At 48.0% G+C, this 22,476-nt stretch overlaps 10 protein-coding genes across 10 annotated transcripts; 5 read left to right on the plus strand and 5 right to left on the minus strand.

Annotated features, from left to right (window-relative positions):
- Window positions 1-670: 670 nt before the first annotated feature.
- On the plus strand, window positions 671-1,366 carry N7537_002996 (YukJ family protein; the record flags this gene model as incomplete). The annotated part of the gene is made up of 1 exon (XM_056894054.1): window positions 671-1,366. The coding sequence occupies one exon, from the start codon at window positions 671-673 to the stop codon at window positions 1,364-1,366; it is 696 nt and encodes a 231-aa protein (XP_056759049.1).
- Window positions 1,367-2,171: 805 nt separating this feature from the next.
- On the minus strand, window positions 2,172-2,974 carry N7537_002997 (uncharacterized protein; the record flags this gene model as incomplete). Its single annotated transcript, XM_056894055.1, has 2 exons — window positions 2,172-2,705; window positions 2,753-2,974. The coding sequence occupies 2 exons, from the start codon at window positions 2,972-2,974 to the stop codon at window positions 2,172-2,174; spliced, it is 756 nt and encodes a 251-aa protein (XP_056759050.1).
- Window positions 2,975-7,940: 4,966 nt separating this feature from the next.
- On the plus strand, window positions 7,941-8,778 carry xgeA (putative endoglucanase; the record flags this gene model as incomplete). The annotated part of the gene is made up of 2 exons (XM_056894056.1): window positions 7,941-8,302; window positions 8,382-8,778. 2 exons carry the CDS (start codon window positions 7,941-7,943, stop codon window positions 8,776-8,778), a joined length of 759 nt encoding a protein of 252 aa, XP_056759051.1.
- Window positions 8,779-9,192: 414 nt separating this feature from the next.
- N7537_002999 (uncharacterized protein) lies at window positions 9,193-9,426 on the plus strand (the record flags this gene model as incomplete). The annotated part of the gene is made up of 1 exon (XM_056894057.1): window positions 9,193-9,426. The coding sequence occupies one exon, from the start codon at window positions 9,193-9,195 to the stop codon at window positions 9,424-9,426; it is 234 nt and encodes a 77-aa protein (XP_056759052.1).
- Window positions 9,427-11,501: 2,075 nt separating this feature from the next.
- On the plus strand, window positions 11,502-12,801 carry N7537_003000 (cyclin family protein; the record flags this gene model as incomplete). The annotated part of the gene is made up of 2 exons (XM_056894058.1): window positions 11,502-12,151; window positions 12,207-12,801. The coding sequence occupies 2 exons, from the start codon at window positions 11,502-11,504 to the stop codon at window positions 12,799-12,801; spliced, it is 1,245 nt and encodes a 414-aa protein (XP_056759053.1).
- A 660-nt stretch (window positions 12,802-13,461) lies between these two features.
- On the minus strand, window positions 13,462-14,456 carry N7537_003001 (uncharacterized protein; the record flags this gene model as incomplete). The annotated part of the gene is made up of 2 exons (XM_056894059.1): window positions 13,462-13,923; window positions 14,049-14,456. The coding sequence occupies 2 exons, from the start codon at window positions 14,454-14,456 to the stop codon at window positions 13,462-13,464; spliced, it is 870 nt and encodes a 289-aa protein (XP_056759054.1).
- Window positions 14,457-14,911: 455 nt separating this feature from the next.
- On the minus strand, window positions 14,912-16,642 carry N7537_003002 (GNAT family N-acetyltransferase; the record flags this gene model as incomplete). Its single annotated transcript, XM_056894060.1, has 2 exons — window positions 14,912-15,107; window positions 15,189-16,642. The coding sequence occupies 2 exons, from the start codon at window positions 16,640-16,642 to the stop codon at window positions 14,990-14,992; spliced, it is 1,572 nt and encodes a 523-aa protein (XP_056759055.1). The 3' UTR covers window positions 14,912-14,989.
- Window positions 16,643-17,220: 578 nt separating this feature from the next.
- Window positions 17,221-18,669, minus strand: N7537_003003 (putative proline utilization protein PrnX-like; the record flags this gene model as incomplete). The annotated part of the gene is made up of 1 exon (XM_056894061.1): window positions 17,221-18,669. One exon carries the CDS (start codon window positions 18,667-18,669, stop codon window positions 17,221-17,223), a length of 1,449 nt encoding a protein of 482 aa, XP_056759056.1.
- A 939-nt stretch (window positions 18,670-19,608) lies between these two features.
- N7537_003004 (pyrroline-5-carboxylate reductase) lies at window positions 19,609-20,540 on the plus strand (the record flags this gene model as incomplete). The annotated part of the gene is made up of 2 exons (XM_056894062.1): window positions 19,609-19,645; window positions 19,699-20,540. 2 exons carry the CDS (start codon window positions 19,609-19,611, stop codon window positions 20,538-20,540), a joined length of 879 nt encoding a protein of 292 aa, XP_056759057.1.
- Window positions 20,541-20,683: 143 nt separating this feature from the next.
- N7537_003005 (uncharacterized protein) lies at window positions 20,684-21,943 on the minus strand (the record flags this gene model as incomplete). Its single annotated transcript, XM_056894063.1, has 1 exon — window positions 20,684-21,943. One exon carries the CDS (start codon window positions 21,941-21,943, stop codon window positions 20,684-20,686), a length of 1,260 nt encoding a protein of 419 aa, XP_056759058.1.
- Between the last annotated feature and the right edge of the window lie 533 nt (window positions 21,944-22,476).

Genomic DNA, 22,476 nt, shown 5'->3' on the forward strand with positions numbered 1-22,476 from the left:
GGTAGTGGCGAGGTCTAACACCGGCCTAGATTGACCGTAATCAGTTATTTGCACTACCTAATATCACCCTCCCACTCCCTATAGGCTAAATAGAACAAATTCTACTCGATCACCGCCAAGTCTAGTTATATGTATCATCTTGTCTTATTATGGTATATAGTGGATCTTCACCACCCCGGAGTAGATTATCTACTACTCTACGTATCCACGGCTTAGGCTTAGGGTTAGGGAAGGAACTGGTTGTCTTATTATAAGTAAAGTATTGATCGGGTCGAGTACGAGATCCCGCGAAATAAACTGAGGGGGCTAAACTTTAACCGAAACCACCGATACGTTTTTCTGTGTGACGACTACGCGACCGGTGCGCTAGTCTATAACAACTTTCTTTTGATATACGAAGTAGGATTCAGACCATAGAATTTGTTCTACCGTGGGAGACCAATAGTGAGACTTGACTAAAAAGTTCGACCTAAGAAGCCTGCCAATGGCAATGAAATTCTGTAGCGACAAATCATCATTCCATCGTTGGGATAACCTACCCACTACGTCAACAAAAGGAATAGCAGAGCCTGTAAGGCTATAAAGCAGGGCTGATCGTATATTCTAAGGTTACGATTCTAAAGCTGCCTCTATCTTGGACTGAGACTTTCTATTTCAAAATTCAAACCACATGCCTGTTCCCCACTACGGCGTCTGGGCTTGCCGCCCAACTAGGTATGATGCTGAGAGACAAGGAGTACCCACCCCACACATTGAGCTCTTTTTCACCGATGATACCTCGAAGGAGCGGAGGGCTGCTATTAACGTCAAATCGAACGGTAAAGATTCTCGCCTCGTATTTTGGGTTTCACGCGACTTCTCCCATCCCATCACCAATCAACTCTCGGATTTGGACCTAGGCTTTCACCTAGTCCAGGATTCCAACAGTGACGATGGCCGAAATGATCGCCATTACCGTTACAGTCACTATTATTCACAAAACCTCGATTTAGAGGGTCTCGACTTTTATCGCATGAAGGACCTTGTAAATATTCAATCTGGAAAAGCCCTGCCGCATGATATCCCAGGCCAAGACAATGATATCTTGGACAAGGTGAGGCCAATCCTCGATGATGCTATCGACAACTCGGCAACTGCTTTTATCTTTGGGGCCTCCTTCGGGTCGGGTATCCATAATATACATATGAACCAGGGCAGTCTTCCTAGGTATGACAATGGTGTCTACTCGGACGGAGCCGTGCTGTTCAAATTTGACGATGGGCACTGGGAAGCGGTGTTTTTGGCCTTTGCTTCGCAGAGGCTCCCAACCGACGGGCAAGGAGAGCCGGAGCCAGGCAGTAAGACCTTGATCGATATACTTGAGTAGCGGGAGGCACATCATGTTAAAAGTTCATTGGTAAAAGCACGGCATTGGTATTATGATTACTTTGTTGCGAACTGGTAAAATTGATACGGCCATGTGGTGTCTGACCAGAGTTTGTATTATTTTCAATAATGATGAATATCAAGCAGATTTATAACCGTATTGTATGATGGTATTTGTAAACTCTCTCGAATCCCACGTACCGTGAGCAAGAATAACGTTTGGTATCACAGTTGGTCTCACATTTCATGTCGCATGGGCACCTTGACCGTGGATATAATGCCTACTCGATGTAGCATGGTATATCGATGATATAAGTGACGAATAATAAGACAAATCATACATTCATTATGTTGTAAAGTAATAATTTCATACAACATCAGCTCGCGATAACCAACACGGTGAGCTGGAAATGAGCCGTCGCACCTTCTTGTTACTCAATGCATCACCCGAGGATATTGTCAAAGCCTTATTCTGGGGACTTGTTCGTAAAGAAGCAAATTTGCTTGATGAATGTCTTCAGGATGAAGTTTTCGAACGTTGATATGTAGTAGAAATCAGGCAGTTTTAGTATCATAAATCAGATTTGTAAATATCAAACTCTGTGCTCTTCAAACTATGGGGAAAATTGGCAACTCTGTAGGACACTAATTGCAAAGATGGAATGCGTTTTCCCACTGGAGAATGGGCTCTGTTGTCTGAGCTAATTCCACTGTAAATCCTGCCCCAAGATCCGATAATCTACCGGTAATCCGTGTTTTTCTTCTTCCAGATCAACAACCACCTGTGCGTCCGATGAATTTCCATATCAGTAGCGCTCCATGATGAGCTGCGTCTTTAGCGAGTCCTGTGCTAGAAGCCAACCCCTGCTTTGCAAGTAATTGGCTAAGCTGTTCTGCTCAACCGAGGCTGTCGTGCGACTCTTCGTCTTGAAAGAGGCCTCGACGATGTGCTCAATTTCCGTACCCGGGAAGTTGAGGAGGGGCCAGACCTCGAGGTATAGCTCCATCCCGTTCCACATGCCAACAGAGCGCCTGACGACAACCGGGCCAAAAATACGTGACATTGCTAACGCTTTGGTGCCCCATTTGTTGTGATACCAGTTGTCGAACTTGTCCGGCGCTTCATCGATCAGCATTTTACGCGACTCGCTTGTTCCCGGCAAGTCTGTTCCGCTATTCCTAGATTTCGCTATATCTTTCTTGCGGCTGATAGATAGTGTCTGCTTCTCGTAACCCCATTCGACTTGCGCCTTATATTTCGTGTCGCCGGCGTCGAAACCATCGCTATTACCCGTAGTAAGAGCGGCATCAATGTCGCCACCTGTGATGGCATACCGCTTCTTATACGTCAACTCAAAGCCGTCCTCGTTTTCAGTGTTGCGTATACGCCCCCCCCCCAGCCGGCTGTATAGATATCCTTAGAGCACGTGTCGAGGAACTGGACATTTATCTTGGCGATAGTCGGGGCCGTATTAAAAGTCGATAGAACAGTGTCCGTAAGCTCATGTTTAGAGCTGAGGACCGCTGTTGGGTTGAGCAAGAGCTTGACCTCGTAATCGGGCGTCATATTTGGCACTTCCTTTGTTGGAGAAATGACAGTGGCGGTCATGGCGAAGGATCGGCGCGGTGAGAGACGTATGGTAGATGAGAGCTCGCGGGCTGGACGTGGAAGAAGTACCTTGAGCAATAGAGGAACTGTTATTACACGACAGACCAAGATGGTTCTTAATGACTGTTGTTCGCAAATGTAGGAGTTCGACTCTACCTAACAGCTAATAAATAGAGGGAGCAAAACAGTACGAGTTCTACGCAGAGTCCACTATTCAGTGAACCAAATCATCTAAAATACTTGCCGCCAAACCATATGATGATATGATTTCCTATTCCGAGCAGAGGTCTTCTCACCTATGCACGGCACCTCAACCTTCATGACACCATCGACTCTCGCCCCATACGCCTGAGTTGATTAATTTTCGATTGAGAACCCGTGACATAAAACAATACTGCATCGAATCTTGATGCGACAAGTTCGCTATCATTGTGATAAAGCGTAGCTTGTATATGCGTAATTCCTGAATTATTAGATAATAACTTTCTGAGCTTCCCTGGCACCAGTTTCAACGCTAGATCAATACCATTTCGTAACAATTCCTATCTCTCAAATTGCATGGATCACAAACCCACTATAGTAACACAGATACAGGCCTAATCCCAATGCACAAGCGATGTGTATCAAGATGATATGGCAAGACAATACCTACAAAACTGGATCCAACATCGGGTCCCCGCCATTTTCAGTACACCACATGACACATGTCGATCATCCGAGCTCACAACCTTGTGCTAAGATGGTCCATGGTTCGGCCATCGGCGAATCCACGTCACTGTGGACGTCACACCCGGGCCATAGGTGGCAGTAAGATACAAGAAGTTATCAATGCTGTCGAATACTAAGTCCGAATACATGGTAGAAACCAGGTATTATACCCGGAAAATCATGTGACATTGGGTACCAGGCATACCATACAAAAGTGTATATCACAGTTAGTCATCAATGTCCGCATAAATTGTTGAAATAGCGGCTTTTGTCATTTTAGAGTCGTCAACATCGTGTTATCTATACCATACATTGTTCGTACACCAGCTTTCTGTCAGAAATCAAATAAATAGGTATCCCTGTTTGAATCTAATCAAAGTTAGTATTTAGCTACATGAAACATTCAAACTTAACTATTTGTTTTAGTATCACAGTCACTACAAGTTTCACAAGTGTGTTGAGATCCTTAGACAAAGTCCCGCAGTCCGCGGAACCCAATCGTCAGGGATATTAAACTTTATTCTTCTATCATCCTCCCCGAGGTCAGTTGGTTCAGCGGGGCCCATATTGTCGCTAGCCTAGCTTGGAGGTAATTCTTCACCGATGCCTTCTTTGAGTACGTTGTAACCGGTGAAGACATAGATTCCTTTCTGGGAGTAGAAATCATACGTTGTTTAGGTTGCACTGTTAGAGGCATTTGCACGTCGTCCTATCACGCCTCTCCGCGCTTGTTGAAGTCATGGTTGAAGCTTTGTGCGCGGTACGATGTGGACAAGGCGAAGAGGATGTAGCTCATGATGGTGTCGTTTGGGTGTTGGCTCTTCGGTACCAAGCAAAACTTATTGTCCGGTGTAGACTGAAGCAGACCGAATGCCCCAATGATGACCAGGTCTCCGTGGGAGGTCCAGGTACATATAAATCTATGACTATCGAATCAGAAGCCAGTTTGCCATTGAGCATATCCCTGTGTACCTGGCGTGAGGCTGTCACCGACAATCAACATCCGCCTATCCGAATAGCGCTTCCCTAGGGGTGGAATGCTAGGTTTCATAATTTGCTTCTCTGCAATTTCTGTGTAGTGTGACAGGTGGGAATGTTGTCGTTGTCGGTTTCGTCGGGAGTCACATCTAGACCTCTGCATAGCCCATAAAGCCCATAGCCCATCGGCCGGCTATGGGCCCATTGGGGCCCATAATGGGCCCCCATTATTAAGCAAACAATACAAATATGCTAATGTATCGCAGCTGTATAATTAATGCATTTTTTCCCTGTTTTTGGGGGGTATTGAAATTACCACTAATTGATTTGATTTTATTTATAAGATATTAAGTAATAGATACTAGGAGGCCGAAAAACAAGAATCAAAATTGATTTTCTAAAGCTTTACTTTTTTATAAGAGGTACTTATTTTTATTAGGGGTTTACATAGTAAGTAGAGCTACTATAAGTGTTACTACAATTGACCATAGAAAGTGGTATTCATCCTCTATAGATAATATATATCTCTTTATACTAATACTTAGTAATTCCTTCTAGGTGCGAATTCACGGTTAAATTGGATCTTTTTGGGGTTATTTTGTAGGAAATTTTGTATGAAATTTAGTATTATGATGCTAAAACCAGTATAAAATCCACTTAATTCCTACTTCTTACTATGATAATATAATAATACTGAAGATATAGATTAGGACCTGCGTAAAATACAGTCATTAATCATCTGCTTTACGTATGCCAAGACTGTATTTGTGCACAGAAATGGGCTTTTGATGGGCTTTGATGGGCCCCCATTAATGGGCTGTGGGTTGGGCTTTGGGCCGGGGGTCTGGGCCCATTGATGGGCTATGTAGAGGTCTAGTCACATCTTCACCCCTGAGCACAGATTGGGTAGAATATTAGCTTTGGTCAGAGGGTTGGAGATTGGACTCAGTGGGATTGCGCGTGATGGACTGTCAGTGCTGGAACATATGGCTGGTTTGTGTGTCTTGGCGGGTATGCTTTTGCTGGTAAGCAAAACATGAGATATTTTGAGGTCTGACCTGGCCATCGACGATACGTATCTTCGATAGAAGTGCACCTAGTCTCGAGTCAAGTCCACTGGGTACATATATCTATGGATGTTTTGGCGTCAAGCTGCACTAGCTGTTACATAGTTTGCGTAATATCAGGGAATATATAAAGATCCCCCCCTCCTTCTTTCTCTCTTCTTCTTCTTTCTTCCTTCTCCATTCCGCCGGGTTCGTGTTACACATCGTGGTTTCAGTTGTCCAGCGAAGATATCCAGAACGCACTGATGATCTTTGAAGCGGTCCAGTTAAGGCTGAAACTGGGTTAGGGCCTCGGTCCTAATTTAATGGTACGAAGCATGTTGGGCGGATTATCCGAACGGGAGCCTCCCTTGGGAACCTATCCGGCTGTCTAAACCTGACCTCTATGGATACAGACTCTGATCTATGAGGAGTTGAACACTGTGCTCTTTGGGCCAATTTTTGGGACCTATCATACAGAGACAGCACTCGCTCTGTTGTCCATGGGTTCCTTCCGAGCACTTTTTTTTTTTTTCTTCTTTTTTTTCTTTTTCTTTAACGTTGCCGTTTGTTGATAGTGTGGTTGTCTATGGCCTAGCTGTTGGTTTACTCCTTGACTTGATTCTTCTCTTTTTCATACATGTTGTTCGTTGGTCATGAGGCTTGTTTTCATTGACTTGCTTTTTCTTACCTGTGTACTTAACTATCAGAAATATATTGTGCTTTGTCATTGTCCCTTATTCTTGTATCATTCCTATTTGTAGTTCTTGAAGACTAGTCAACTAGGCGTCGGGCACATAGTAGCACGTGTGGCGTACCTACTATATCCATGGGAGCCACTATGTTTCAGTTAGCTAACACCGCCTAAATGTAATGTTTTGTTCCCACGCAACATAGCCACCATGCACAGCACTCTTTGGGGTAATACGAGCAATAACCTCATGCCCCACCCATATTCACTCTACAGAGATCAAAGCTAGGAAACAAAGTGATTGCCATTGGAATATCACACTTAGGAGCGTGGATCCTACATACCAGTATGAAATACTACTTCCATCGACAGCTATTCGATGTATCCAAGATCAAAGACAGCTTCTCCTGAGTTAATTGCTCACGGAAGTAGGCGGGTCCGTTTGGTACGTGCACTAGGTCCTTGTCTTTTGTCTTGACCACTCCCATCGATTTCCAGCGAACAAATAAAGGGTGCTTCGAGCTTGTCGGGCAACATGCCATGGTCGATCCATGTGAAGGATTTGGAGCCAGCAAGATACAAGCTCAAAACAGTGGTTGAGTGAATAAGATATTCATATCTGACTAAGCGGCTCATCATCACCTGAGCAGGCCCCGTGGACCTTCGAAAGAAGCTCGGGGGGCGATCTCCTGATTAAGGATGGCAAGAACCGTTTGGTCCCTGTACTGACACGTGCATTTGAAGATCATGGTCCATTAAAAAACGGTCGGATTTCCGCAATCTCTCTAGGGCCCGGAACAATTCTTCAGCCAAGATTTCGGAGTTAGCATCTATTTTCCGTCTTCAAATGAGATTATTGCGGGGTACGCACATATTGGTGCATGTGCATGAAGAACCGATGTGGCAGTTCTCCTTGCGTTGAATTGACCATGCGTTTGAAGGATTTCGATGACACCCGGAGAAACCTCGCAACCATCCTAATGGTTTATTCAGGGGGAAATCTCGAAAAAAGGTGGATACCTTCCACAATCTCAGGTACCCCATTCTCTTCTAGAAGCAGCATCTTCTCCGCCCCGCACTGTGCCGTCGTCTCACACATGCTGCCAAAGGAGATATTCCGAAATGCAGGGAAAAAAAGACCAATACGAATACGCAGTGATCGGATAAAGTTCTACATGGCAAGGGTCCATGGCTAAAAAGGCACATGTTGTGACAGCGACAATCTCTTTCCCGGATACTCCGTGACCTTTGCTCCACGCAAGCTTTTTAGCTTTTGGAATTATCCGGATGTTGTGGAGTTCCGGTCGCGATTTCGTTGGATAGCCAAAATGAAATGTGAGACAGGACTGCTCGGTGCTCTACACGAAACATGAGTCCACCAATCTAGAGTCCAGATTTTTCCCCAAATGGACGACTTCCGAAAAAGAGAACATGGACAGTATAAAGCAGACCGAGAAACCCGACTTCATGCGATATGAACAACTCCCATTTCCATACACGCACCCTCTCCCATCTATCCTGAACACCAGTTCCAACCGCAACCATGAAGTCCTTCATCGCACCCATGTCTCTCATCTCCCTGGCTTTGTCCGCCATGGGTGACGCCGCTACCGTCCCGGTCAACGACATCGCCCGTCGCGGCACAGAATTCTGCGACCAGTGGGGCACAACCACCACGGACAAGTTCACCCTCTACAACAACCTCTGGAACCAAGCCAAAGACACCAACGGCAAGCAGTGCACCACTCTGGACTGGAGCAACGGCAACACCATCGCATGGCACACCTCGTACTCGTGGGCCGGTAACGCACCCAACGAGGTCAAGAGCTACGCCAGTGCCGCGCTCAAGTTCACTCCTCAGATCCTGAGCACTGTTAAGAGCCTCAAGTCCGCCTGGACCTGGAGGTAAGTTTTCTTGACCCCGTGCCATAGTTACATATGTACTTCCGAATGAACAGCCCCCCGCTAACTGTCTCCGGAATAGCTACTCCAACACCAACATCGTCGCCGATGTCGCGTACGACCTGTTCCTCAGTTCTACTCCTACCGGCAGCGAGGAGTACGAGATCATGGTGTGGCTTGCTGCCCTCGGTGGTGCCGGCCCCATCTCGTCCACTGGCAAGGCCATCGCCACTGTCAAACTCAATGGTGTCGAGTGGGATGTCTGGGTCGGTCCTAATGGTCAGATGACTGTCTACAGCTTCGTCGCTAAGTCTACCGTTACTGACTTCGGTGGCGATCTGTTGGACTTCTTTGATTACCTTGTCAAGAACCAGGGTCTGCCCAACGGCAAGTACTTGAAGACTGTGCAGGCTGGCACTGAGCCTTTCACCGGTACTTCTGAGTTGACTGTTTCCAACTACTGGGTTGAGCTTCTGTAAATCGTCACACGGTTTAGCACAGATGGGTGATCTGAGACTTGAATTTCTTACCTTGTTGCTGCTGAAACGGCCAGGGTAGTCTTGGAAGTGTATGATTAGGGCTTGAATGCGATGGTGTATTCGTTAGGAAATGCAAATTAATTTAGAATCCCCCAAAGTACCGAAATGTGCGATAATCCGCACTCCCAATAATAGAAAGACGTATAATTACCAACAAGACACACGGAAACATTACTCTCAGCCCACTACTCCTCTGTGCACACGGTCGCATTGTCGATGTTTCACTCTAATACCACCCTGCAGAGCACACAACACGATCTCTAACCGCCGACCCAACGCTGAAACAAGCCCTTTGATCCTGAAACCCATGCCAGCGCCTAGTCTCCACCAAACTTTTGGGGTCCCAACGGCCCCATGGAGCCTGGACCACACCGATGGGAACACATGTGGGAACACCAAACACATAGGAAACCCCCGAGCACAAAGCAAGCACTCTCAACCAACCGTATATCCAACATTCCAACGGCGATAAAACAGCGAGACGCCATGCTGAAACGAGGCGCAGTTCACGCATCCAACATTCCAGATCGTAACCTGATTCGGCTTGGCGGAATGGCGGGTGATGGGCCGCGCATGGATCTGGGGTAGTGACAAAGCAGGAGAGCGCGCGTAGAGAAAGCTAAGAATAACAAGACCTACATAACTACATATAGACAAGGAAAAGATAAAATTAGAAACGCGAAACGTCGCAGCGCTTCCATGGTGTTGGGACTGTAAGCGCTGGGCGGGAAGGCGGAAAGGGAATTTGCAGTGGAGGGGAGACGGGGACACAGGCGCTTATATAGATGCATAATGTATGCATATGCAGTGTGTTCTGTCTTTTTTCTTAGGCTATGGAGTAAACGGAGAAAGAGTGGGAATAACTAAGTACACGCTAAGAGTGCTATGCACGGATCATTGCATGCATCCCACGGGATTGCAATATACATTACTGCATGGGTCGGGGAGATAAAAAAAAGAGGTTGGGGAGGAGGTTGGAAAATTCGATAGATCCAACGGGAAGGAAAAGTATCGTGATGAATGATTGTGACGTACCTTATGTGAGGTGGGAGTATTTCAAGGTTCGGATAATTATTTGGCTCAAATAGTAAATTGTTCTCTAGGAGGCCAGGTATGTTGAATCCCTCGAACACACTAAACTTCCTTGACAGGGGGGTTGGGGATGGGATCCAATGAGGAAGGGGAAATAGGCACAGGATAGTTATAAGCTGTAAAAGGATTAAAAGGATGAAAAGGGACACTTGACAGGGATTCTAGTTTCGCCCCATGGTGATATCGGAAACTGACAGGTTTCGAGTGATTGGGCACTAACGCGAGTTCGCGGCGCCAACTTGAAATCGCCACCTGTTGTTATTTTATTTTATTGTTTTTTTCAGCTGAGGTTGGTTGTTAGATTGTTGGATTGTTGGATGTTGGTTTTTGAGGAGATTAGGCAGTAAGGTAACATAATGTACATGTAGATAGTAGAGTACTATTTTGGTACGCGTTCAAGGAATGGAATGACCCGTATGAGACGGTCAGTTTCATCGTTTCATAGTTCATAGGTGAATAATTGAGTGGACCCTATAATGGCGATCCTGGATCAGGTGGTTTAGTATTGGATCCCCCTCTTATTTTGGGTTTTCATGTATAATGTACAATACTATCACATTTAAATCAAATGTAAAAGTAAAAGTAAATGAAAATGAAAATGTAAATGTAAATCAGAGTAACTAAAAAACCAACATGAAATACCAACCAGTACATACATGAAAATGAGGCACTCAACCCGCTATTGGATGAATCTAGGGATAATAACGCACAGGTACAATAATAGTCTATCAACTGTACATCATCCGTTCTCTTGACAAATCAGCTCACTTTCTTTCGTCTCAGACTCCGCGCGCCAAAAGGTTGGACCATCTAAGATCCAACTATGCAGGTTCGCTCTATTCTACCCCTGTGCTTGGCCTATTCCTTCTGTCTTCTAACTGGATGACACGTCCTTGCAGGGGAAACACCGTATCTCCCCCTCTGCTCCCACTCTGGCGCATACCAGATACTATAACTAGACAGGTATTCCGCCCAGATTCTTCACGAGATTCATCCACATGCTCAACGTCGTCATCCTTTCCTTTTTATAATTCCCTTTTGCTTTGATCATTCGCCTTTTTCTATAATAATTTCCTACCAGAAACATTATTTTCAATTTATTGCTTACTTGCAGTGAACTGTGGATTGTGTCTCGAATAAATATCCGTCGCGGGTCTCAGTTTTGCTTGAAGCTCTCAGTTAGGGCTATCGATAGGCGTTGACACGACAACCCCAACTATCCCATCCTTACTGCAACATTCTTTTTTTTTACAAAGAAAAGAGTACTTCATCTGAAAGTTATCCTGCTGGTCAGGAATTCAATTTTCTCATTTCCGACGTGTATTTGCTTCTTTGAATCTGATTTTCGCTTTTGCTTCACTTTGTGTCGACTTTCATCTGATACCCTCGCAAACACAAAGACCATTGTCTCGTTTGCCCAAAGATTCTTGAGTTGGATTGTCCGAGACAATTCATTACCGGGAACATTCTTTGATCTCTGCCTGTTTGTCGACATACTTAATTCCCATCCTCGACCGATCTTCTCCGACAACCTCTATCAAAATCCCTCTACCATATCACTATATCTCAATATGGATTCACTGTCACTCAACCGAGCGGCTCTCGATGAGTTCGTCACTACCCGAGTCACTCGCGAAATGGTGTCACACCTGGCTCAACAAGCAGCCCAGGTCATCCGCTGTGAACCGCATGTGACCAACACCGTCAACCAGAATGGCCAACCTACACCACCATCCACGCCTCCAATGGAACCCTCTAACCTGCCTGACCTCCCCTCAATCGAGGCCTTCATCGCCTCACTTGTCGCTCGGTCGCAGGTGCAGGTGCCCACTCTCATGAGCTGTCTCGTCTACCTCGGTCGTCTTCGTTCGCGTCTACCACCAGTCGCAAAGGGCATGCGCTGTACTGTCCACCGCATCTTCCTCGCCTCACTCATTCTCGCCGCCAAGAACCTCAATGATTCGAGCCCAAAGAACAAACACTGGGCCCGTTACACGGCAGTGAAGGGATTCGAAAGCTTCGGCTTCTCCCTCCCCGAGGTCAACCTCATGGAACGCCAGCTCCTCTTCCTGCTTGATTGGGACCTGCGCATCACCGAGCAAGACCTGCTCACCTACCTCGAGCCCTTCCTCGTTCCCCACCGCCAGCGTCTCATCGTCCAAGAGCAAGAACGTCTCGCTGAAGAAGAATATCGCCACAAACAACAACAACACCGTGAATGGTATGCTATCCCATTCCCTAGATCTTCCTCATGACACCCACTAACCGATCCCTAGGCGCCGTCTCCACGCATCAGCCGATCTGCTGGCCAGCCGTCTCCGCCGCCAAAAGCTCGAAGCCCGTGGTGAGACCCGTCGCGCAAATGACAACTCCCTCCGCCGTCTCCCCAGCCACGTCTCGTGCCCAACAATGCACAACACCCACTACGCAACACAGCATGTTGCAGAGCACGATCGCTACAACCCTTACCAGCGCCAGCGCGCATCCCCCACCAGAATCAACCGCTCTACCTCTCCACCATCCGTCCGTGACGTGCCACCTCTCTCCCACGCCGAGACATTCAACTCTCTCTGCTCGCGCTCCTCCAGCGTCGCACCAAGCTCGAGAGGCACACCGGCTTCCATCAGCACGGTTTCCTCCCAGGGCGCCGACGACATCATGCTCTCGGACCCGTCCCGCAGCCCGGCATCGCTCTCTCTGAATTACGGCTATGTCAATGTCCCCCACCTTGAATCCAAGAAGTCCTTCGAACCTATCCGCCAGCCGTCCAAGAAGCTGAAGACTAGCAGCCACACCCACAGCGGCGGCTTTGTGGCTCGCTTCCTGGCTTCTGCAACAGGCTCTTACATGGGCGGTCGTCGATCTCACTAAATCGAGCCGGTTCTCGATTTTTTTTCTCTTTTTTTTCTTTTAGCAGCCTGATCTTTTACTTAATCACCCGATGCTATTCACGCATCTCTCATTATTCCTATCTATTGACTATCTGATTCAACACACATTCCCATATGACTTTTATTTCCTTTTCATATTTCCATATTGTTGCTTTTGAAAAAGCTGTTCACCCCGTTGATACGCACATGTGCCCATACCCCTCGCTCAGACCTGTCTATTGATGTTCGCAAACGTCTTACACTATGTATGAGCTTGATTCCGACCAGAGTTGTCACCCTCTCTGCTTTCCTTTCGTCTTTCATCTATTCCACTCGCTACTGCATCTGCCTCGTGCATTCGGCGTTTGTATGTCTGGTATCTCTTATGCTTGTCTTACCCTTTCACTCGTTTTACACTGGACACTATCTAAGAATCGCTATGTTTAGACTTTTTTTGCTCACGTTTGCGATCTACGTTGTACTTTTGATGTACTTACCTCCTACTTGGACAATAAAACTTAACACCTAATTTGGATCTTGTATAGTATTGTAAACTGTAAGAATGTGATGTAGAAGCCTTGTTGTAGTCATAGTAAGAACATTGAACCTAGTCCTCCCACCCCCTTGCGCAACTATTCAGGACAGTATATTGCATACCCCTTCACAACCCGAACCGCTCATTTTCCTGTCCCTGACCAATACCCTTACCCTTATCTTTATTCTCAGCCTCAATCCTCGCCTTATTCTTAACCTCTTCTTTCTCCCTAAAGAAATCCCCTATCATCCTCCTAGGCTCCGACCCATCCTCTCCAACCACAAAACACTCCCCAAAAGCCTCAACACCAGCTTCAATCCCACCCTCCAGCGAAAGCTCCTCCCACCTCGAAATCAAAGCCTTCTGCCTGCGCACAGCAAGAGGCCCGTTCCTCCCTATCTCCGAAACCCACTCCAACACAGCACCGTCAAGATCCTCATCCGCAACAACCCTCTCAACAAGCCCCCAGCTAAGCGCTTCCGTGGCAGAGATTGTTCCTCCAAGTAATAGTAATTGCCTTGTACGGCCCCAGCCGATTAGGCCGGGCAGGAGTGCTGCTTCGACAACGGAGGGGATGCCGAGACGGACCTGATGCATGTTACTATTACCCATTCCAACATATGTGCTTTCAAACTATGTGGATCTGTATCCATCCACGCATCTCATTCCAATATCATAGAAATACAATTATAAATAAAGAATGAAAAACAAACCTCCGGCATCCCAAAAACAACCCCCCGACCTGCAACCCTCAAATCACAAGCCGCAGCAATTTCCAACCCTGCCCCAAGCGCGAACCCATTGATCCGCGCTATAACGGGGACGGGACACGTTCGGATTGCGGTGCATGTTTCGTGGACGTTTATTATGAATTTCCGTGCTGCGGTGGCGTTCGGTAGGGTTGATAGTTCGGTTAGGTCTGCGCCGCCTATGAAGGATTTCGAGCCCGCGCCGGTTAGGGTTATGGCAAGAAGGTTGGGTGTTTTTGAGATTTGGTGCAGGGTTGAGGTTAGGTTTGTTAGGAGGGGGGTGGTAAGGGAGTTTAGTTTTTTTGGGCGGGAGATTGTTAGGTGGGCTATTTTGGAGGTTTTGTGGGGGGTCCAGGTTGTTAGAATTGACATTTCGGTTTGGAGGGATATATTGATTTGGGTGCTTGGGGGAGGAGTGGAAGGCTGATATATGGGCTAGTTTATATCTTGAGGCCGAGAAACACCGAGGCGTGGGGAAGATGTGTGTAGGTAGGCTTCCCCGCATTTATGTATCCTCGGATAGTTTAAGCTATAGTATATTGAAGTCTTGGTATTGTTATAGGACAAGAAAGTAATAGTTAAAGGGTCCCTTTCAACATGGTCGTCGGAGGGTGAGAGCTGAATCAAGGATCCTATTACTGGGGAAAAAAGGTATCTGGAGAGTGAGCTCGGGACAGGAGCCTAGGAAGAAAATCAAAGATAGGTGAAATTGAACGTCATACAATCCAATACAAAATAACCAGAACAGTCGTTCTATTGAGATAAGCCGCCCATGGCACCTAAGTAAATGGCCAAGACAATGTTTCAAGCAAGTCAAATGTCAAATAACAAGAAATGTCAAAATCCAGGCAATGCTAGCTGTTTCGTTAATCGTGATCATCTCAATGTAAATCGCCGTGATGGCTCTATAGAGCCGGGCTTTCCCAGTACTCGCGCTTGATCCTCATAATAGCAGAGTGCTTATGCGGGAAGCTGACCTCGCCTTCTTTGTAGAAGCCTGCTTTTTGGAGGTAATTAATGAGTCTGCGAGAAGTTAGCACATCCATCTTCCTCTTCCTCTTCGTTTTCTTCTTTCGTTTTTTCTTAATAATGTTGGTCACTCACTTGATATTATCAATCCGCGGCTCCAACACCACAGATTCAGTCCGCATATCCGACAAGAAGCAATGGTGCACCAATGCACTCAACCAAACCGCAACACGATGCGCACCCCGGTACTCCTGTTCCCCAACGAGCAGATGAATCCCCCGATCAAAATTATCCACATGGTCCATAAGTCGTCCCAGCCGATCTTCCTTGACCCAGTAAATCTCAAAATAACCAAACGGCTTCCCGTCCCAACATCCGATAACAGGGAAACTGTGTCGGCTAGTCAGACTAGCAAGCAGGAACTTCTCCTGCACAGACTTCTCTCCACCTTCACCCCACATCGCCTCCACCCGCGGCACATTCATCCACCGGTGCAGCGTGTCCAGATCAGAGCAGATATTTTCGGTCAGATGCTGCGCGATACTAGTCACAGCCGCGGTAACAGGCGTCCCGGGCCGACTATCAGTAGCCCCCTGCGCGGCCGACATCGGCACAAACGCAACGCGGAACGAGAGATACTGACTTAGACTCGGCACGTAGCGCACGTAGAAGACCTCGCCCTGGTGCGGCGGCTTCGGACGCACGGGGTGTCGCACCCCGTTCGTGAAGGTGAACTGCATCGGCGGAGGCGGGTAGTATGTTGGTAGGTGGCTGCCAGAAGTGAACGGTCCTATCGAGGTGAATGGGCCCATATTCGCCATGTGGAAGGTTGCTTCCATGGGCGCAAGCTCCAATGGCGTTGCGACGGATGGACCGCCGTCGGGCGCGGGCGACGCATTCCGCGACCGGTAGGGAGGAGTTGTGGGGCGATCTCGACTTGGCGTGAGGGTGAAGAGGAATAGACGTGGGTCGAGCTGCCAGAAACTGCGTCGGCTTACGAACATCGTGGACCAGCTGCTTGAGTCGCGGGTTTCTATGGGCTGGAGACCGACGGAGGAGTCTTCGGTCGCTATTAGGCCCATGCGCTCAAGCTTCTGGAGCAGATTCCGGCCTTTGAAGATTCCTTCGCGCTTGATGTTTACGCGCCAGACGCCTTTTGGTCGGCCGTCGGGCGGGGTCATGCTCGATGCGGCAGTCTCGACGTGCAGATCTGGCTCGGGTTCGTGGAAGTACCACCATAGAGTTGCCCACAGCATCATGGCGATATGGCGCGTGGGTGAGGTCACGGGCTTGAAGTCGCTTGTTGGTGGGTTGACCATATACGAGATGTAGAGGGAGTCGCGGGTCAAGGTGGGGGTGGTGAAACGGGTGAAATTATCTTCATCATCGCGGGATTTCTCCTGGTCTGGTTCATCTTTCTGCTCGTTTTCCTTGGGAAGCTTCTCGGTATGGATTATGATTGTCCAACCTGGTGGGAAGGTGGAGTTGTGCTGGACGTTGAAATCGGCGGATTTGAAGGTGACCCCACCAAAAACGGGCGAGACGTTGAAAGTGAGGCCATTGGGCAAGTAGCAGGTGGTGTTTCGCATGGCGAAGATATCTTCGATATCTTGGGGAAATTCTGGGGAGTCACAAGACCCTCTTTATAGAGTAGCAAACTTTTTATCTCTGCTTTGGCCCCTCAGTGCGTGGGGTGGGAAGAATCGTGCAACCAACAGCAACTAAGGCAGCTAAAGCAAAGATATCCAATGCCAATAACTTAATTGGTAATGCGAAGTTGGAGATTGTTCAGAGAAAAAAAGAGAAGGAAGATTCTCGGAGAGGTTACATGTCCGATGACGCAGACCATCAGCCCACTACCACTATGGGTCAAGCTTTTAACTTGATCACCAAGCTATATAGATGTTACCTATACATTTATTTTTCTTATTTCCAGTTCTTATTTCTTATTTAGAACGCTATATGCTATACTCTGATCAAGCTATAGCTATATTATTTCATGTATTCAATGTTATCTCAATTAAAGATTTGTGGCTTTCCGGTAGATCTTGTTGATCTTCGAAATTTCCCTGGAACAAGGCAAGTCCCAAAGATCAGCGCCAATAGGAAGCAAAGTAAAATAAGTAAAAGGTATCGAATTAAAGTCGCCAAAGTCCAGTTAAACGACCTAAAAGTCCTCCACTGTGGTCCCTAACTTCCGCTCCCGCGCCAAGCGCACCAAATCTCCGCCAGTCACGAGATCCATCAGTCCAAGCCCAACCGATTTGTAGATGACATTCCCCCGCTGTGACCATTCACGCAGACTCTTTTCTTCATCCACAGTTGCCGCGTCACGGGTGGCATCACGAACCATAAGTAGCTCGCCCAACTCGACAACTTGTTTCGGCTTGATTCCGGCTTGAATAATCTCGCCCGCCTCTTTCATGGCCGCGTCTAGACTATCCACTACAATCACACCACTACGGTGGATATGTTTGTGCCAATGACGATGCGCGGGCTGTACATTGACCTCATCTCGGAGGATATCGGGATGAATCTCGGCCATGTGTGCCTTGTATGATCCAATTGCACAAATCAACCGACCCTTTTGACGGCCTTCGCCTGAGGTGACATATTCCGCAGGGAAAAGTGGTTCGGGAGAGGGAGTACAACAGAAGATCGCGTCGGCCTTGCGCACATGATCCTTTAAAACGCGGCTATACTCGCCGAAATCCGTGCTGACAGCGGAAAACTTGACGTCTCCGCGCCATTGGATATTTTCGGGCTGGTAGATTTCTTGCAGAAGCTTGGCTGCGCGATCGAATGAACGGTTCACAATGATTACCCGGCGGATGTCCTCACCGCGGAGAACCAGCGCCAGGCGGATGTGCCAGTAAGCCTGGGTGCCCGCTCCGAATACAACAATGGTGCGCACCTTCTTGCGTCTGTTGAACATCATCAGCGAAGCCAAAGCCGTGCGGAATGCTGTCAGTTCGTGTGCGTTGATCAAAGCAAATGGCAAACTTTCGCCATCTAGGAGCGTCACACTGCCACGCGGCGATGTGTCACGAGTTCCTGCGCCCGGCCACGCGCCAAGAGTTTTAGAAATATTCGAGGTGACATTTTGCTGATTGACGCAACCAGTGAGGAGTGTGGAATTATCCGTGCTTGATCCTGCCGTGCTGCTGCTAGTGGTGGTAGTGGTGACAGGACTGATCGAGTTACTATCCTCCTTGTCCTCTGAGCCCACAGACAAGTCACTCAAGTCGGAGGATATGGAAGCCACCGAGTTTCGGAAAGAACCTCGTCTGCGCGAGAAAATCTGTTCCTTCTCCTGCATATCCACGGTGTCCCGTTCAATAGCACAGCCAGCATCGCCCCCGTCCTGCAGGGAAATCATCTTGATGCCGATTGTCTGACCCGTGCTTGCGGGCATGAAGATAGTGGTGGTGCCATTCTGACGAGTAATGGCCGTTCGCTGGGGTTGATAGGTCGCTGAGCAACCTTTCTCCTGGGATCCACTGGAGTATTCTCGTAGAGCCTCGGCGAGATTGCGCTGCAGGTTTAGAATCTCGTCGCGAGAGAGCGCATGCAGCAGCTCGCGGAGCTGGGATCGGGAGAGGACGGTGAGAGGCATGTAGATGGTTCGTATTGGAAACACAAAAAGGAGAAAGGTGTAAACGAGTAGCGGAGGACGAAGGGAAGATAAAGTCTGAGATCTGCGAAGAAGGTCCAATTAGTCAAGTCCTAATCTCGCCTCTGCCAAGCTAAGAGTGAAACAACTTACAGCCTATTATTGTACACACAAGTTCTCCCACGCCAAGTCCTAATGGAGTAAAAAGCAGGGGACCGAAATAGCTCGGGGCGTCGGGAATAGCAAACTCGCCTCCGAGGATGACGACAACTGCGACTTTGAGGTGAGGTGGGGGGAATAGCGGGGGCGATCCGCGAAGTTGATAAAACAACAGCTGTTATTAATTCAACGAACAATTCAAGTCATAGGCTCAGATTTTGACAAGCATAGAAGAACTATGCAGCCAGAGGAGGAGGAAATGTAGAAGATTGGTGAAAACGGACCCTGCTGCATTCGGGGATGCAAAGCCAAGCCCAATGCGGAAATCTGTTATACGCCACTTTTAGGGCCGATTGGGTGCCTGAGGCAAGAATCAGATATAACTAAGTTGATGTGTACGTCGCTTGAAATGGACTAGATAGATTATGCTCATATTCTGGGCTGTCTCCAAGGGAAATAATAAGACAAATCCACTTTCAACCACCCTGGCCTGGATGATGTTTCGGATAACCCATGTATCCACCTATAATCATCGAGAAATAATTATAGAGAATGGCTCGATAAGAGCAATTGGCCTATCATCTCAAATATATCAGAAAAAGACAAGTTCAATACTCTAAGTTCTAATAGAATATTCTAAGATAAGATGAACGAATCTCGGCATCGGCTACCGCCAATGTCGGACACCTCACCCGAGATCCATATGAGTCAAAAGAGATAGCCAACCCCTCAACTCAGAACACAATTGACCTTCCAACTCTCTCAGTATCTATTTAGAACATCATGGCCTCAGGACAAACCCTCGGATTTATCGGATGCGGTAAGTAAACATGTCCATCCCTCTATAGTAAACCACTACTAACAAACCCCAAGGTAACATGGGAGGCGCCGTCCTAAACGGCCTCCTAAACACCGCATTCTCAACCACAAGCACTGAAACCACACCAAAGCCAATTACCCGTTTCATTGCCTGCACAAAAACAGCAGCCTCCGCAGCCCGGCTCCAAACAAAAATTGCCCCAGAGCACGAACAACTAATCAAAATTGTCTCCAACCAAACCGTCCAAACAATGCAAGATTCCGACATAATAATTCTCGGCTGCAAGCCCTTCATGGCCGAAGCCGTCTTAAGCGAAACAGGCGTCCGCGAAGCCCTGTCTAATAAACTCGTCATCAGCATGCTCGCAGGCCCCACATGCTCAACCCTAACCCTCCTCATCAACCCAGACCCCAGCTCTCCAGACCAGCCGCATCTCATGAAAGCGATCCCGAATATGGGCGCGCAGTTCGGACAGTCGATGACGATCATCGAGACTCCTGCGCCGACGATCCCAGAGTCTATGGTTGCGGTCACGGAGTGGATTTTCAAACATGTCGGTGCGGTTAAGTATCTAGGTTCTGAGCAGATTGGACTGGCGACTGTGCTTGTCGGGGCAACGATGGCGACGTTGACGTTGCCGATTGAGGGGTTGTTGGATGGGTGTGTTGCGGAGGGATTTAAGAGGGTGGATGCGATGGAGTTGGTTCTGCAAGGGATTAGAGGGTTGTCGGCTGTTTTGGAGTCTGGTCAGCATCCGGCTGTTGTTAGGGAGAGTATTTCTTCGCCGAGGGGGTGTACGATTCAGACGCTTTTGAGTCTTGAGAAGGCGGGGACGAGGTCGGATTTTGCAGAGGCTATTGTCAGGGGGAATACGCATTTGAAGGAGAAGATGTAGATACAGATGTAGATTCTGAAATAGAACTATACAGCCAGTGTATGTATGTGTGAACATTTACTTGTAGATATATGACGGATTAAAGCAATTGCACTTGAACGCCTGATTTCCAAATTTAATTCATTTCTCATACTGGGTTGACATCACCCCCAAATATCATCATCATCCTTCACCAAATCATCTTCGTTCAATACTTGCAGTCCATTCCCACGCTCCTCCCGCTTCCGCTGTCGCTTTGTCACCGTGCGCCCCGGGGTAAAGGGCGTCACGGGAGTAAACGGCATATACGGACTGTACGGCGTAGCCATCCCCGTAACAGGACCCGCCCGGTTCTTCACAGGTCGTTCCAAGATAGTGGTCTTGGTAGCCGGGGCACTTTGCGGCGGGTATGCCTCGCGGAAAGGTAAGTTGGACGGGATGGTGGAAGAAGGCGAGGGAGTATTCAGGGTTAGAGGGGCCGGTGGACGGGCACGCCCCGGAGGGGGTCGAATTATCTCGCTCGCCTGCAGCCGCGGCACTACTGGTGGAGGACCGGGGTTATAAATCCGTGGGGAAAGAGGCGGGTTTTCGGGTATATAAGCTCGGGGCGTGGCCACTGCTGGCGAGGCTAGTGGAGAGGAAATGGGCATTTTGCGGATAGCCAAACGCGGGGAGCGCACTTTGCTCGGATCTGGATTGGCGCGCGAGCCTGAGTTAAAGAGCTTGGATAAGCGTGAGCTGTTGAATCCCTTGGTGGGGGACTTCAATGGTGGCAATGGTGCCAATGGTGCCAAGGAGTTATCTGAGACGTGGGAGCCACGGTCAGTGAATGGGTTTGTGATTTGGCTGTCTGGTGATTGTGCTTGGAGGTCTTGTTCTCGGACGGACAGATCAACTCCGGAAGCCTTTTGGGCATCATGTTCCATGACTGCCGCGTACAGCATCTCCATATCATGCTGGGCTCGTTGTCGGTCGTTTGCGACAATGGACTCGTCGATGGTCACCATGCTGCCGTTCATGGACGGTTGGGAGGGCCTGGTGCTTCTGTTCAATGATCCCCAGGACTTAAATCCACTGGACTTTGGACTTGGGAGGTTGTGCGACATTGGAGAGACTGGGCTGGGATCCATGCTGAGAGGCGGTCTGACGGGCTTCAGAATTTCCATATGCAGTGTATAGTTGGAGGACTGGACTGTCCGACGCAGGCGACGTCCAACGAAGATAAGTAGAGCTAAAAGGAGAGCGACGAAGATCACATAGGCTCCCACAATGCTTCCAATTTGAATTGCTAGCAATGGTTTGTTCAGTGTTGGGGGCGCAGCGGACTTGGATTCACGTTCGATGTTCTGGGCCTCAACCGGGGCACTATGTACAATCAAGAGCGTAAAAAGGACGGACAAAAAGAAGATTATCGGGGTAGTCATTTCCGCCTGGATTATAAAAGAGATGGGAGAGGAAAAGTAATTATTTTAAAAGTAGTAGTCACTGATCGACATTTCGAAACGTCGAATCTTACACGAGGATTTGGGGTGATACATGTTCCAAAAGTGACGGGGGCGGCAGGGGGAGGGGTCACATATAAGAAGCAGCCTTGCATAGGATGTGATGAAGTGAAGGGAAAGTTAGCACAGAGGCAATCAAGTCTTCAGCCTGTCGTTGGTCACAAATACGCGCCCTCATGCACGATCGTCACCTGGCGGCGGCCACTCACAGGGGAGAACCCTAACTCCCCCAAAGGTCTTGTTTTGGAGTTATTTTAGAACATTTTCCAACTTGTGATTTAAGTAAGGAGTACTCCATACATTCGATCGTCTCAAGCCATATTTAATTGGTCGAAATCAAAGCATATTATCGTTTGGGTATACTAGAATCTCCAGTTAGCGCATTCCTTGCCAAATAGCATACTATACGCACGTGCGCCATAGCGAAAATCAATTCGCATCATCTGTAATGACGA

Source organism: Penicillium hordei (assembly GCF_028827395.1).
Source record: "Penicillium hordei strain IBT 12815 chromosome Unknown utg000001l_segment0_segment0, whole genome shotgun sequence".
Classification (NCBI taxonomy): domain Eukaryota; kingdom Fungi; phylum Ascomycota; class Eurotiomycetes; order Eurotiales; family Aspergillaceae; genus Penicillium; species Penicillium hordei.